Below are 16,219 nucleotides of genomic sequence, written 5' to 3'. Positions count from 1 at the left end.
CAAAATAGGCCTTATATAAGCAAATTTTCGATTTTTTGACCCCCCAGGGCAGGGTCAAATTTGACCCCAGGGGCATAATTTGAACAAACTTGGTAGAGGACTATTAGATGTCACTACATACCAAATTTGGTAGCCCTAGGCCCAATGGTTATGGACGTAAAGATTTTTAAAGTTTTCACAAAATAGGCCTTATATAAGCAAATTTGCAATTTTTTGACCCCCCGAGGCAGGGTCAAATTTGACCCCAGGGGCATAATTTGAACAAACTTGGTAGAGGACTATAAGATGTCACTACATAGCAAATAAGGTAGCCCTTTGCCCAATGGTTATGGACAGTTAGATTTTTTAAGTTTTCACAAAATAGGCCTTACATAAGCAAATGTTCAAATTTTTGACCCCCCGGGGCAGGGTCAAATTTGACCCCAGGGGCATAATTTGAACAAACTTGGTAGAGGACTATAAGAAGTCACTACATAGCAAATTTGGTAGCCCTAGGACCAATGGTTATGGACAAGAAGATTTTTAAAGTTTGCACAAAATAGGCCTTATATAAGCAAATTTTCAATTTTTTAACCCCCCGGGACAGGGTCAAATTTGACCCCAGGGGCATTATTTGAACAAACTTGGTAGAGGACTATAAGATGTCACTACATAGCAAATTTGGTAGCTCTAGGCCCAATGGTTATGGACAAGAAGATTTTTAAAGTTTGCACAAAATAGGGTTATATAAGCAAATTTTCAATTTTTAATCCCCCGGGGCAGGGTCAAATTTGACCCCAGGGGCATAATTTGAACAAACTTGGTAGAGAACTATTATATGTCACTACCTACCGAATTTGGTAGCCCTAGGCCCAATGGTTATGGACAAGAAGATTTTAAAAGTTTGCACAAAATAGGCCTTATATAAGCAAATTTTCAATTTTTTAACCCCCCGGGGCAGGGTCAAATTTGACCCCAGGGGCATAATTTGAACAAACTTGGTAGAGGACTATAAGATGGCACTATATACTAAATTTGGTAGCCCTACGCCCAATGGTTATGGACAAGAAGATTTTTAAAGTTTGAACAAAATAGGCCTTATATAAGAAAATTTTCAATTTTTTGAACACCCCAGGGGCAGGGTCAAATTTGACCCCAGGGGCATAATTTGAACAAACTTGGTAGAGGACTATAAGATGTCACTGCATAGCAAATTTGGTAGCCCTAGGCCCAATGGTTATGGACAAGAAGATTTTAAAAGTTTGCACAAAATAGGCCTTATATAAGCAAATTTTCAATTTTTTGACCCCCCGGGGCAGGGTCAAATTTGACCCCAGGGGCATAATTTGAACAAACTTGGTAGAGGACTATAAGATGTCACTACATACTAAATTTGGTAGCCCTACGCCCAATGGTTATGGACAAGAAGATTTTTAAAGTTTGCACAAAATAGGCCTTATATAAGCAAATTTTCAATTTTTTGACCCCCTGGGGCAGGGTCAAATTTAACCCCAGGGGCATAATTTGACCACACTTGGTAGAGGACTATAAGATGTCACTACATAGCAAATTTGGTAGCCCTAGGCCCAATGGTTATGGAAAAGAAGATTGTTAAAGTTTGCACAAAATAGGCCTTATATAAGCAAATTTTCAATTTTTTGACCCCCGGGGCAGGGTCAAATTTGACCCCAGGGGCATAATTTGAACAAACTTGGTAGAGGACTATAAGATGTCACTACATACTTAATTTGGTAGCCCTAGGACCAATGGTTATGGACAAGAAGATTTATAAAGTTTGCTCAAAATAGGCCTTATATAAGCAAATTTGCAATTTTTTGACCCCCTGGGGCAGGGTCAAATTTGACCCCAGGGGCATAATTTGAACAAATTTGAAAGAGGTTCACCACATGAACATTCCTGAGAAATTTCATCAGAATTGGACCAGTAGTTTAGGAGAAGAAGATGTTTAAAGAAAAAGTTAACGCACGCACACACGCACTGACGCACACACGACGGACACAGGACCATGACATAAGCCCCGCTGGCCTTTGGCCAGTGGAGCTAACAAGAGGGCCATGATGGCCCTGTATCGCTCCATGTTTTTTCCTTGCGAAAAAAACGTGTAATGCGCATGGGTTGAAATGTACTCAAGCATTTGACTTTCTCTTTCTATCCCTCGTCCCACTGGGCGCATAAAGTTGGAAGGGTGAGAATTTTTATATATGGAAAAAGTTACTACCGTGTTAACTAAACAGACAAAAAAGCCCGGGAATTGTTGCACAGGTCCTTTGCTTATAACGTAGGTACATTTATCTCTCCAAAAGATATTGTCGTTCTTTCTATTTCACATATTTTTAGATGCTGAAGATCAAATCTACGCATTTGATTTGAAACAGATTCACAAGACCCATAGGAATCAAAATGCCTTAACCCTTTACCAAACAACACATTTTGGACTTTCCCAATTTGAAAGAGGTTGCAGACGTCAATTGAATTAAAATGGAATATGAAGGAAATGATCAGGTAGGGTAGAAATAATTGTGATAAAAGGAGAAATTGCTCATCAACCCACACATCCCTAAGACCAACAGGCCTGAGAATATTATGATAATCTAAAGATTATTTCTTTATATTTATAAATGTATTTAATTAAGTAATACATTTGACTTCTAAGATCAATTCATTACTTGTATTAAGAAAATTATAAAATGGTCAGAAATATATATGGATTGTTGAGCAATTGACAATCATTTCAACAATTCATGATCAGTCACTATTCACAAATGGAACAATGAATCATTAGTTATTAAAAAGCAGCATATACGATAGTTAAGAACATTGCACTTCATTAATTTCAACACCTTCTCTTGGATACAAAGTTTGAGTTTACCGTGCAGTATCATATATTGACTTTCCTTGAAATAATTATGTTCATGGAAGTTGTGTTTTTAAAATCAATAATATATTATTAAACTGGTTTTAACACTACAAAAAAGACATGAAATTAACATGTCATACAAAATATTTTCATCCGGATATATGGTCACTTTCGACATATTTAAATAAAACCCGACTTTTTTCAGTTTATAAGAAAAACATTCATAACACATGTTCTTACTTCAATGCCTTTGTAAGCAGTCACCATCTGACCTAAAATGGCACTAAATGACAGGGTTTTATCTCATGTTTACAAGATGTTAATGTTGTTGTTGGTCACAGCCAAACGGCCGCAGTAATCTCCACTGGTAAACGTCATTTGTTCAGTTTTGTGACCCCCGTGGCCAGGTCAAATTTGAGCCCAGGGGAATAATTTGAACAAATTTGGTAGAGGACTATTAGATATCACTACATACCAAATTAAGTAGCCCTAGGCTCTATAATTAAGAACAAGAAGATTTTTAAAGTTTGCACAAAATAGGCCTTATTTAAGCATATGTTCATTTTTGTGACCCCTGGGGCAAGGTCAAATTTGTTCCGAGGGGCATTATTTGAACAAACTAAGTAGAGAACTATTAGATGTCACTACCTACCGAATTTGGTAGAAATAGGCCCAATGGTTATGGACAAGATTTTTATAGTTTGCACAAAATGGGCCCAATATAAGCATATGTTCAATTTTGTGACCCCTGGGGAACGGTCAAATTTGATCCCAGGGGCTTAATTTGAACAAACTTGGTAGAGGACTATAAGATGTCATTATATACCAAATTTGGTAGCCCTATGCCATACAGTTATGGACAAGAAGATTTTTAAAGTTTGCACAAAATAGGCCTTATATAAGCAAATTTTCGATTTTTTGACCCCCCAGGGCAGGGTCAAATTTGACCCCAGGGGCATAATTTGAACAAACTTGGTAGAGGACTTTTAGATGTCACTACATACCAAATTTGGTAGCCCTAGGCCCAATGGTTATGGACGAGAAGATTTTTAAAGTTTTCACAAAATAGGCCTTATATAAGCAAATTTTCAATTTTTTGACCCCCCCGGGGCAGGAACAAATTTGACCCCAGGGGCATAATTTGAACAAACTTGGTAGAGGACTATAAGATGTCACTACATACCAAATTTGGTAGCCCTAGGACCAATGGTTATGGACAAGAAGATTTTTAAAGTTTACACAAAATAGGCCTTTTATAAGCAAATGTTCAATTTTTTGACCTCCCGGGGCAGGGTCAAATTAGACCCCAGGGGCATAATTTGAACAAACTCGATAGAGGACAATAAGATGTCACTACATACAAAGTTTGGTAGCCCTAGGCCCAATGGTTATGGACAAGAAGATTTTAAAAGTTTGCACAAAATAGGCCTTATATAAGCAAATTTTCAATTTTTTGACCCCTGGGGCAGGGTCAAATTTGACCCCAGGAGCATAATTTGAACAAACTTGGTAGAGGACTATAAGATGTCACTACATAGCAAATTTGGTAGCCCTAGGCCCAATGGTTATGGAAAAGAAGATTTTTAAAGTTTGCACAAAATAGGCCTTATATAAGCAAATTTGCAATTTTTTAACCCCCCGGGGCAGGGTCAAATTTTACACCAGGGGCATAATTTGAACAAACTTGGTAGTTGACTATAAGATGTCACTACATACCAAATTTGGTAGCCCTAGGCCCAATGGTTATGGACAAGAAGATTGTTTAAGTTTGCACAAAATAGGCCTTATATAAGCAAATTTTCAATTTTTTGACCCCCCGGGGCAGGGCCAATCTGACCCCAGGGGCATAATTTGAACAAACTTGGTAGAGGACAATAAGATGTCCCTACATACCAAATTTTGTAGCCCTATGCCATACGGTTATGGTCAAGAAGATTTTTAAAGTTTGCACAAATAGGCCTTATATAAGCAAATTTTCGATGTTTTGACCCCCCGGGGCAGGGTAAAATTTAACCCCAGGGGCATAATTTGAACAAACTTGGTAGAGGACTATAAGATGTCACTACATAGCAAATTTGGTAGCCCTAGGCCCAATGGTTATGGACAAGAAGATTTTTAAAGTTTGCACAAAATAGGCCTTATATAAGCAAATATTCAATTTTTTGACCCCCCGGGGCAGGGTCAAATTTGACCCCAGGGGCATAATTTGAACAAACTTGGTAGAGGACTATAAGACGTCAATACATACCAAATTTGGTAGCCCTAGGCCTAATGGTTATGGACAAGAAGATTTTATAAAGTTTGCACAAAATAGGCCTTATATAAGCAAATTTTCAATTTTTTGACCCCCCGGGGCAGGGTCAAATTTGACCCCAGGGGCATAATTTGAACAAATTTGAAAGGGGTTCACCACAGGAACATTCCTGAGAAATTTCATCAGATTTGGACGAGTAGTTTAGGACAAGAAGATATTTAAAGAAAAAGTTAACGCACGCACGGACGCACGCAAGGACGCACACACGACGGACACAGGACCACGACATAAGCCCTGCTGGCCTTTGGCCAGTGGAGCTAAAAATCTGAAACAAAATATGAAGATATTAAGTTCACATGCAGTTTTACGTTTGTTAAGATTCATCCTTCTAGCAGCAATGCTCTTGACTTACTAGTGGCACAAAATCTGACAGAAAGATGGACAAAAGGATAGAAAGGCAGAAAGATGCACAGATGGACAAAGGCCAATCCATAAATCCACCAACATTCCCCAATCTCCAATGAAAGTGTGAAAGTAGTGGCATAACATGTTAGATTGCCATGGGCTCGGTATATATTTAGGCATGTTTACTGATAAAGGTATCATAAATTGTAATACATTTTTACTGATAAAGCTATCATAAATTGTAATATATGTTTACTGATAAAGCTGTCATAAATTGTAAAATATGTTTACTGATAAAGCTATCATAAATTGTAATACGTGTTTACTGATCATAAATCATAAAAAAAATTGTAATCCCTGAAAATTAGATCATTCATTTCTGCCAGCTAAACTAAAATCACTTGTTGATGTACCACCAAGGTCATATAAGACTATGTACAAGTTGTTCAAACCTTTATGTATATGGGACTATGCAGCATATAAGAGTTCACAGGTAACTACAATAGCGCACGTACCTGAGTTGTCATTCTCACCAACAGAGGTGGAGCTTCTGGGCTCCTCTATCTTTGACACAAGCTCAGCTAGATCCGTGAAATAGGTCAATTTTGGGGTGTGTGTCTGAAGGAAGGAAAACTAAGAATATTATGACTGTTTGTAGAGAGCACATATACAAGATAGCAGTAAATATTTTACTGATAAAATTGTGTGGACACATACAATCAGACACATTTGTTAGATATAACAATTGGATGGAATTTTTTCTGACTTCTGATTTTGGACTAGGGAAGTCATGGTTCATTGACTTTTTATTTTGTGGTCAAGCAAACGCACTTACATCTACAAACATTACTCTATGATATAAAAATATTAGATTTCACTGTTTTACAGGGATCTATTTTTACATTTATGACTACTACACCCTTTGTCGGACGAAATAGCGGACAATAAGTACTCCAAAGTGTGGTCTGCAAAAATCAATAGATGATTTACTGATTGCAGGCTAATTTGTTCACTTGATTAAAATGTGGAGAGTGGTCAACCTGTTTTATAGCCATATTTGACCGTTTGACTACAAAGTGCAACCTTGCCTTATTAGGTATATAGATAATGTTTTGGCAAGTCATCTTAAAATCCATCAATATATGTCCATGTTATGGCTCAGTATTACATTTTAAAGCAATTTTATGGCCAAAGTCCACCTTTGACTTTTTAGTGTGAGCTTGGTCTTTGAGAGGATCAAGGGCAATACGTCCCAAGTACCAACTCAGATTTTGCTGGTAATTAAACTTGGCCTCCCATTTGTGCTAATAAGACATTGTCAGAAATTTTGCTGACAATCTAACCAAAACTGCTTCAGTAAGAGAGCAGGAATCATCGCCAAGCCCTATTTTGAGAAATTCAAGGGCAGTAGTGATTGGCAGGATTAGGCTGGTACTTGTACTTGGCCTAAATTGTATGCTTAGAAGTATTTATTGACAATCAGGTGAAAACTGGTTGAGCAAGAGAGCAGAAATCATCAGATAGCCATATTTTGAGACATTCATCATTCATGGACCATAACGCCAATTGCCATGTAAGATTTGGCTGGGTATTAAACGTGGCCTCCATCTTGTGCTTATAAACAATTTCAGAAAGTTTAATGATGATCAAATGAAAACTGGTTGATTTAAAGAGTGCAAACCAAAAAGTGAGGACAGACCGCCATACTGACAGACAAACAGTGCTTTATCTACGTGCTTCCTATCGGGGGCATAATGATGGGCACATGTGTTTTACCATGTGGTCTGCTTTCTCCTGTGCCTTTCTCTCAGCTTGTTTCTTCTCTTGAAACAACTTATTGATCAGGCCTCCTCTCTCCCATCCAGTCAGCATGGTCCTCCCATGGTTGTAACCAACCTCCTACAAATATACAATTACCTTAGAATAAAATGCACATATTTTGTACAAAGCTATTGATCATCCCCCAATTATCCATCCACAGATGGCAGTTGTTCCTTGGTTTAAACAAACCACCATAAACAGGAATATAGCCACTGAATGAAACCTATATTTTGATTGAAACTTATTTATCAACCCTTCTTTATAAAGTCAAACAGAATGATGTTAACATGGTTACATTTTTTTTATAACTAACAGTAACATAGAAGTTCATTGAATTTGCTACCTCTGTAATTTCTACCTAAAGATTGTGATGTTTGATAACAAAAGATTTTAAAATAAATTCACAAGTGCAAAAACAAAAAAAAATCATTCACAATCTTAAATGAAAATCCTCCAATTCCAAATGAACAAAATCAACAAATTTCCCATAATAACCACTCCAGCTTTTCCAGACCTACTCACCATAACCTCATCAAAGGCCCCAAACTGCAGTGTGCCATACTTGTCTATGGGAGGTCGGATGTACTCGCACCAGTCGCTGTTCTTGACACTCTCCAGCTGCCTCATGCAGCTCACGTACGCCAGTCGAGACTGGATCTCCTGCATGTCAGGAACCTGCAGCAACGGGACACGGGGGGCATGTGTGTGAGATGTTTAGTAGGCTTTTTACCCTCTTATTAACCCTTTACCACTCAGAAACGCACTTTGACACATTTAAAGTCCTTTAGAAAGTCAAATTAAATTAAAGTCCTTTCTAAATATATTCAAGTTTGAAAGGCTTCATTTACAACCTTAATTTACTGATGAAAAGCAAACAGCATTAAACCTGAACAGACTGCGAGTTACTCCCAGGCTGTTCTGGTTTAATGCTGTTTGCACATAGCTATTTTCACTTTGCTTCTGAGTGGGAAAAGGTTAAACCCTTCACCACTCAGAAACACACTTTGACACAAACGAAGTGCCTTAGAAAATCAAATTAAATTTAAGACCTTTATTACAAGATAAAAGTTTTAAAGGCTTCATTTCCAACACTTACTGAATAGACGGCAAGTCTTTTCTGGTTTTATGCTGATAGCATATTGCTATTTTCACGTAGCTTTTGAGTGGAAAAGGATTCAGCTTATTTATTTTGGCTACATTATACTAAATAATTGAGTCATGTTGGGCTCCCTATAAAATTATCATATTTTACTAGATGGCATGTTGTACACTTTAGACTATTGTTCTGGTTTTATCTTTTGGAGATATTGATAGGGTAATAATCAGGGATCATATTTTTGTCAGTTTTGTCGGTCCTAGACCGATTGAGGTCATGAAAGACTGATTGAAAATCCCAAACAGTAGGTCTGATTCTGTTTGCTAAAATTCCCATGTCATGAAATCGATTACACAGTGCACACCCTAATTACATTCTTATCTCGATTAGGTGTGATAAACCATTCACTGCAGTCTCTAAACCGGTCAGGACCAGATTATTGCACGTCAGCCGACTAGTATCAGAGTATGGCCCCAAGCAGCGAAGATTCACGCGGCTGTGTATTAGTCACGCGTGAATAACCCCGTGTCAATATCAATCGATAATTTCACTGGCTTATAGCCTAATCGGTCCGTAAGGTTTACTCATCCAGGATAAAATTGTTGACAGTTACTTCAGAGATACAAACCTCGATGTTATCCTTGTGGAAATTGTGCGTTTCATGCATGATACAGTAAACTGTCATATAAACAAAGAAGACCATTTGATATTCTGCAATAATTGTGGGCGGACCTTATACACTGAAAGCACGCGCTGTAATTAAACAAAATATGCCAATACATTTTCCACCAGCGTAATAATTCGGCCATTAATAAATAAAAGTCGCGGATCTGATCGACAGAACAGCCGAAAGTTATTTTTATGGGCGGAACTTCACATAAGATAGTACACAAGAAAAATAATATACACTGTATAAATCTTCAGTAAAAATCGTGTTAGAATCGAAATAATTTGTGTTCTTTATTGTTTGTTGTTGAATAATCCACGACTTAGAGTTTAGATGCGTGGTTTCAAATCATTTAATCCCTACGCATCTTAACTATCGGCCATGGGTTATTCGACTACAAACTATAACGTACATGAATTATTTCTTAACTATTTGTGTTTTTTTATTTTCAGTAACAAACCTACGCACAGACATTTGTTTGGTTCAATGCATGTTTGTAAGCTATTATCGAGTTGACAACGATTTAAAACATCGGTATAGATTTATACAGACTAATAATAATGACAATGATGAAAAACAGTCAGATAAAACAGCACACGAAACAACCAATGTCAATGAAATAGCAAGTGATAAAACAAAATGAGAAAACTTGTATGTTCCGTTTAAAAATAATGCCTAAGGGAATTAAACTTGTACATTTATTATACATGTACCATCTTCATGAATAGCAAAATCAATGGTATATATTTTAGCTTTATTTGTCATGATTTCGGATATAAATTTTCGGACATTTTTTCCCGATTTAAATCGGGACCGATTGATGTTGTGGGAAAATATGATCCCTGGTAATAATAGGTGATCACTACTTCAACCCAGAAAAAATGATATAGTTGGAGACTATAGTAATTTTTTTATATTTGTGTCAAGTTCTTTTTTGGTTTGAACAGTGCATATCTTTGTTATTACTAAAATCAATTCAGCTTAGAATGCCCTTTAAGAAAAGGAATGGTTATGGGGGTCTCTATGTGCAAAATGTTACATTTATTTGCATTTAAGTTGTCAATTTTACCTTGAATGATATAGGGGAAATATTTAGTATATTGTGACCTTTTAGCAAATGGCATTAAAAAGTAAATAAAGATACTCTCCAGTCTGTTTCCTGGTGCAAGTTATTACCTGATTACATTGGAAATACTTTAAAAACAGTCCTGAGTGAGGATTAAACCCAATACCTTCCAGTGGCTGAAACTCTATTCATTTCACTATTGCTACCCTGACAAAACTTCATTGGATATACACAAAATATACAAATCATAGAACATCACAATATAATTTAAATGTTTACAATATACAACTTTTACTTTGATATAGTGACCTACAACTTATCATCTAAACCTAGAGAGATCTCTTAAAGACTGATAAACCTGCTAAAAGATTACATTTTCCACTTTACATAGGCATTACTGCTCATAATACACATTGTTTTTTTGTTACAATTTTGAACAAATACAATATTATGCCAATTCTCATCTATTTGCTAAAATATTGTTTCAAGTATAACCTACTCTAACTGGCTTTGCCCAGGGGTTCCATCGTTTCCACAGTAACCACCATCCTGACAGGGTGTCGCCATAGTTTGTCAGCTCAGTGTTATCCACGCTACCGACATCAACTGCAAATATGGACTGGGCCCCAAAACTTCTCATCACGTCTGCAGGAAGATTGTTCACGTACCCACCATCTAGCAGAAGATGCCCGTCAATGGGGTCACAGAGGGGTGGCAGGTAGCCTGCCAGTGACATGCTAGCTCTCACATAGCGCCATAGTGACCCTGTAAATGTGAAAAGGATGTACAATTGTTGTATTTATAAATTTGACCTAAGTTGTAGACTGAGTCATAAATGAAGCCTTTAGAGTGGTAACAAGGTTTTTCTAACATTAGACCTGTTGACCTTGTTTGAGGATGCATGTGACCCAGACTTAAAAAATCAGCCTTGATATTGTCAAGTTAAATATTCTGACCAAGTTTCAAGGATTGAGGCATAAATATGGCCTCTAAAGTGGTAACAAGGTCTTCATTAGATTTTACCAAGTGATCAAGTTTAAATATGCACTTTGCCCAGATGAGACTTTGGCCTAGATAATGTAAAGATATACATTCTGATTAAGTTCATTGCAACTAAGGCATTAAGGCAATAATTAGGCCTGTGGATTTGGCATAAGGTTTTTGTAGAGTTTCACCCTGACCTAGTTTTTGACCTTGATTTGAGAGGGCCAGACCAGGTTTTGAGTAGCAAACACTCAGTAAGTAGTTATTGTAATTGTTGTTGTCTGCCTGATAACCACCCACAGTTGAATGGAACACACAAAGAGTACTTATCAAGATTATGTTTTGTAACGTAATGTCAAAACTGATAACTCAAACAAAATTAATACAAGGGACAAAATTGTCACAAAACCAGGTTTTCATTGTGAAAAAAAAATCTGATAAAGGGAGACAACTCAAACTGAACTTTTGAAATGAACAAACAAAATTAACCCCCTTTGTAAGTTTGTTTTAAAATAAATCTATTTTTAGTCGTGGCGACCTTGACATTGGAGATATTGACGTGATTCTTTCGTGCGACACACCGTCCCATGATGGTGAACAAATGTGCCAAATGATTTTAAAATCTCATAATGAATGACATAGTTATAGCCCAGACAAGCTCATTTATGGCTATTTTTTACCTTTGAACTCAAAGTGTGACCTTGACCTTGGAGATATTGTCGTATATTTTCGCGCGACACACCGTCTAATGATGGTTAACAAATGTGCCAAATGATTTTAAAATCTCACAATGAACGACAAAGTCATGGCCCGGACAAGCTTGTTCCGCCCGCCCGCCAGCCCGCCAGCCAGCCAGCCAGCCCGCCCGCATTCGCCAATCTAATAACCAGTTTTTTCCTTCGGAAAACCTGGTTAATAAAAGGTTACTGTATTGTTTAAAAGAAATTTTGTTACTTTGTATATTTTCAGGATTGTCTTTTTGATCCAGTAGTCAGTATCGTAGACTGAACTTCAATGTCATTTCCATTTGATATCCACTCAATAAACTATGTTTACATTTGTTGAGATTAGTCCCATCTCCCAATGCGTTGTATGGTTACATAGTCAAAATCAACATTTTGTCCAAATTTCTAGGTTTTGGTTACACGAATTGACCTGATGACTTAGGTTTTGCTGCCCAGATTAATACTCTGCCTAGATGTTGTAAATATAAAGATTCTGACCAAGATTCATTGTGATTGAGTCATAAATATGGCTTCTAAGGATGTAACAAGATTTTCTAAGATTTGATATGGTGACTTCGTTTTTAGACGCACATAATCCAGATTCAAACTATACCTAGATTTTGTCAAGGGGAACACTCTGATCATGTTTCATGAAGATTGAGTAACAAATGTGACCTCTAGAGTGGTAGCAAGGTTTTTCAAAGATTTTACCTGATGACCTAGTTTTGGGATGCACATGACCCAGATTCCGACTCAACCATTACATTGTCAAGATAAATATATTGACTAAGTGACATCATAATTTAGCAATACAATTTTCAGCTGCATGCCATTCAGATCCAAACTAGGCCTAGATATTGTAAAAATAAATATTTTGATAAAGTTTCATCAAGATCTGGTAAAACATGTGGCTTCTGGAGAAGAAACAACCTTTAAATTGACAACTTGCAAAGCACAACGCACATTCAACAAATTATTACAGAAGCTGGATATAGGGTGATCACAATAGCTAACCATGATCACTTCCTCACAGGGTTAGCTTATAAAGACAAAAATAGGGACTGACCAGGCAATACAGCAGAAAGGCTAGATTCAAAAAGGATACCTAGCAAAACAAACTCACATTCTTTGGAGAAAACTTACCATATGCATAATACTGATTAACAGAAAGTGTAATGTACAACAAATAACAAAAGCAGTTCTAAATGTCTGCTTACCATTGGTGTGCACCCTCATTTGTGATGAGGTGAGGTCAGTGGTGACGCAGAAGAATGGAATCCACAGGTCCTCAATCTGTCTGTCCCTGAATGTCTCCTCTATGCCCTCATTGAAGGAACTGCCTGAAATGCAGCACACTTGGTTACCAATTGACCTGTAAAACAACTTATTATTGACCGGATTTGACTGACAATGAGTCAGTTAACCATTTGAACTGGTTTTATCAGTCAGTCATATTTTTAGAAATTAAGAAAGCTAGGCTCTCTTTCTTTTGTTTTTCACTTCCTTTAATATCTTCTAAGACTTCCCAAATGTTTCATATTATGTATTTTCAGACCTGGATAAAAACTCACCTATACATAATTTCATTTGTCAAACATGATTAGGCAGACATAAGCTCTCCAGCAATTTTACCATCTCAGACAAAAGCTATCGCAGGATATTATCACCAAAAAAAAAGAAGCTCAACTGCAAGATTACTACCACAGTTTAAAGTTCCCATTCAATATCACTACCCTCGAAAAAACTAAGCCGTGATAGAACTTCCCTAGACAAAAGCTTTCCCACAATATAACTATTCAAGACAAAAGCTCCCCTGTCTTTTTTCAGACCCCAACCAAATCACGCCCAATCATTTGCTCACCCACAAAATTGGACAAAGATGAACTATGTCTAAAGCATGAGGCTTTATATGTTCAAAACAAGGTGGCACATTCATCAATATGCAAACACATTTATTAGAAACAAATTATACCAGCTGACCAAGGTAATAAGTTCACACCCTAGTGCATTATTTAAATTTTAACTTTTATTTAGTTTTAACTTTTATTCAGTATGGTTAACATAAAACCATCTCAGCTTTCCACCAGTAAAACTCTGAACACATGGCTCTTTTTTATGTACAATATAAGTTTATTTAAATATTTATTGAATTTCGGTAATTAAATCTGTGTTTGCAAGAAGTGTCCTGGGCAGCATGTTCACTGGTGAGCAAATGTCAGGATGTGAATAGACAGGTGCGCTTTTGTGTGGGGTAGTAAACTTGTAAGAGTTTTGTTCGGGGAGGTAAAATCGAAGGAGAGTTTTTGTCTCAGATAGTTAAATTGCAAGAGTTTTTGACTTTGTACAGTGAACTCAATGGAGTTTTTTTTTCCCCACCACCCATCAAATTTGATATGAGCGACTTATGTCTGGGTGAGCTTTGATGCCACCAGAATTATCCAAATAAACTGGTATATTCAGATATTTTTTGTACCAATTAACTAAATAAATAACATGATACAGTGAAGAATTGAGCTTATAGTTAAAAGCTTTAGAATACCTGTAAACATGGACGCCATGGGATATGTGAGATCTAGAATCTTTTTTGCTATAGATGTCATTTTCTGAAATGAAGAAAAGTACATAACTTATGTATTTAACAAAGACAAACTGAAAGCATAACAAATGGAGCACTGGGCATAAATTAATGCCATTATCTGCACTTTTTTCCATAGTCAAACAAACTAATGTTGAAGTCCCATGCAAGTGTATTATCATACCATATCTGCCTGATATCATGTTGCCTGATATATTTTTTTATATCATGGTCAACAGGAAGTTCTTATATCAGTCATGTGTGGAAGATGGTCATATTACTCGGAATCAACTATAAAGTAATCATTTTTAGTAAAATCATATCAGATTCAACAAAACAAACAATTTGATAGCAAGATGTAATATATTTTAAACACAAAATCAGTTTTTACAAATATTAAGCGCGCGTGCTCATGACGTCATTATTAAAACGACAAAAGTCATATTATTTTCCGCTAAATCTACAGATTTTAAGCGATTTTTTCATTATTTCTTTAAATAGAGGACGCAGAGGTATGATAAACAGAAAAACAGGTAACTGCCTGATCTTTTTGTAATATATCAGGCTCGGCACGGATAAAATAACGGCTCGGCAAGCCTCGCCGTTATTTTATTCTAAGCCTTGCCTGATATATTACAAAAAGATCAGGCAGTAACCTGTTATTCTCTATTTATCACTTTTAAAATCACTTGTGCTGTTGACATTAAACTGTTGGCAAAAAATGCAACATACAATTTCAGACAACCTTTTTCTATCAAATTGTTAAAAAAAATCCAAAGTCCAGTTATAATATAATTTTTTTATGAGTGATAAACATGTGAAGAGTTTTGGGACTTAAGTTGTGCATTTAAAAGCATGTTTGGAATCATTTCATATTTAACAATATCAGCCTGCTCATATTTTGGTATGAACAAAGTCACACACACAAATTTGAACAGAAATCAAAACCAATATGGCAACAAAAATCCAAAATGTACACCTTAATGAAATCAAATTAATGTAAACAAATACATAGCCTACCATTGACCACTCCCTAGTTTTCTGTGTGAATCGGGTCACGTTGACCTCCTCACACCAGGCCGCCCCCATCAGGGCTCCTATACTGGTCCCACCCACCATGTCGATGGGGATACGGGCCTCCTGCATGGCACGGATAATGCCCACATGTGACATGCCTCTGAAATAATTCTGACATTTAAAAAGGTAAGAAACCCTTCCACAAGAATGCCTCTTTACATAGGAACTCGCAGAACAAATTTTTTTGAACCAATGGTGACTCATTTATGCATGGACAGTAATAACTTTACATGCCTATAAATATCAAGGACATAAAAGCCATCAGGTATAATTATGTATTAACGCATGCAAGAGATGTGCAGGGACATATTTACATCAAACATATACCAGTTATATAATAATCTAATTACAAATTAATTACCCCAAAATTATATAACAAATTATGACATCTAAATGTTCATAAAGAGGATTTTAATAATGCTCCCATAAGAATTTTAGGGAAAACCGGGATTGATGCATGTGCAATAAGTGTCATCCCAGATTAGCCTGTGCAGTCTGAAAAGGCTAATCATGGACAACACTTTCCACTTTCATGGAAATTTTCATTAAGAGGAAGTCCCTTCTTAAACAAAAATCCTGTTTAGGCGGAAAGAGTCATCCCTGATTGGCCTGCCTGGACAGCACAGGCTATTCTAGGACAACACTTAACGCACATGCTATAAGCCCTGTTTACCAACAGCACTGCTTATTTT

The 16,219-nt window shown here is 36.6% G+C and overlaps 1 protein-coding gene across 4 annotated transcripts in view; it reads right to left on the bottom strand.

Annotated features, from left to right (window-relative positions):
• LOC127873326 (patatin-like phospholipase domain-containing protein 7) overlaps nt 1–16,219 on the bottom strand; it is a 97,460-nt gene that overhangs the window by 41,331 nt on the left and 39,910 nt on the right. For all 4 annotated transcript variants that reach the window (XM_052417154.1, XM_052417153.1, XM_052417151.1 and 1 more), the window contains exons 25-31: nt 15,471–15,627; nt 14,415–14,478; nt 13,093–13,215; nt 10,666–10,931; nt 7,860–8,012; nt 7,293–7,415; nt 6,032–6,134 (exon numbers count right to left, since the gene is read on the bottom strand). In XM_052417154.1, coding sequence (XP_052273114.1) covers nt 6,032–6,134; nt 7,293–7,415; nt 7,860–8,012; nt 10,666–10,931; nt 13,093–13,215; nt 14,415–14,478; nt 15,471–15,627 — 989 coding nt within the window. The remainder of the gene's footprint in view (nt 1–6,031; nt 6,135–7,292; nt 7,416–7,859; nt 8,013–10,665; nt 10,932–13,092; nt 13,216–14,414; nt 14,479–15,470; nt 15,628–16,219) is intronic.

This window comes from Dreissena polymorpha, chromosome 3 (assembly GCF_020536995.1).
Source record: "Dreissena polymorpha isolate Duluth1 chromosome 3, UMN_Dpol_1.0, whole genome shotgun sequence".
Taxonomy (NCBI): Eukaryota; Metazoa; Mollusca; class Bivalvia; order Myida; family Dreissenidae; genus Dreissena; species Dreissena polymorpha.
This window is presented reverse-complemented; position numbering and strand designations above follow the sequence as displayed.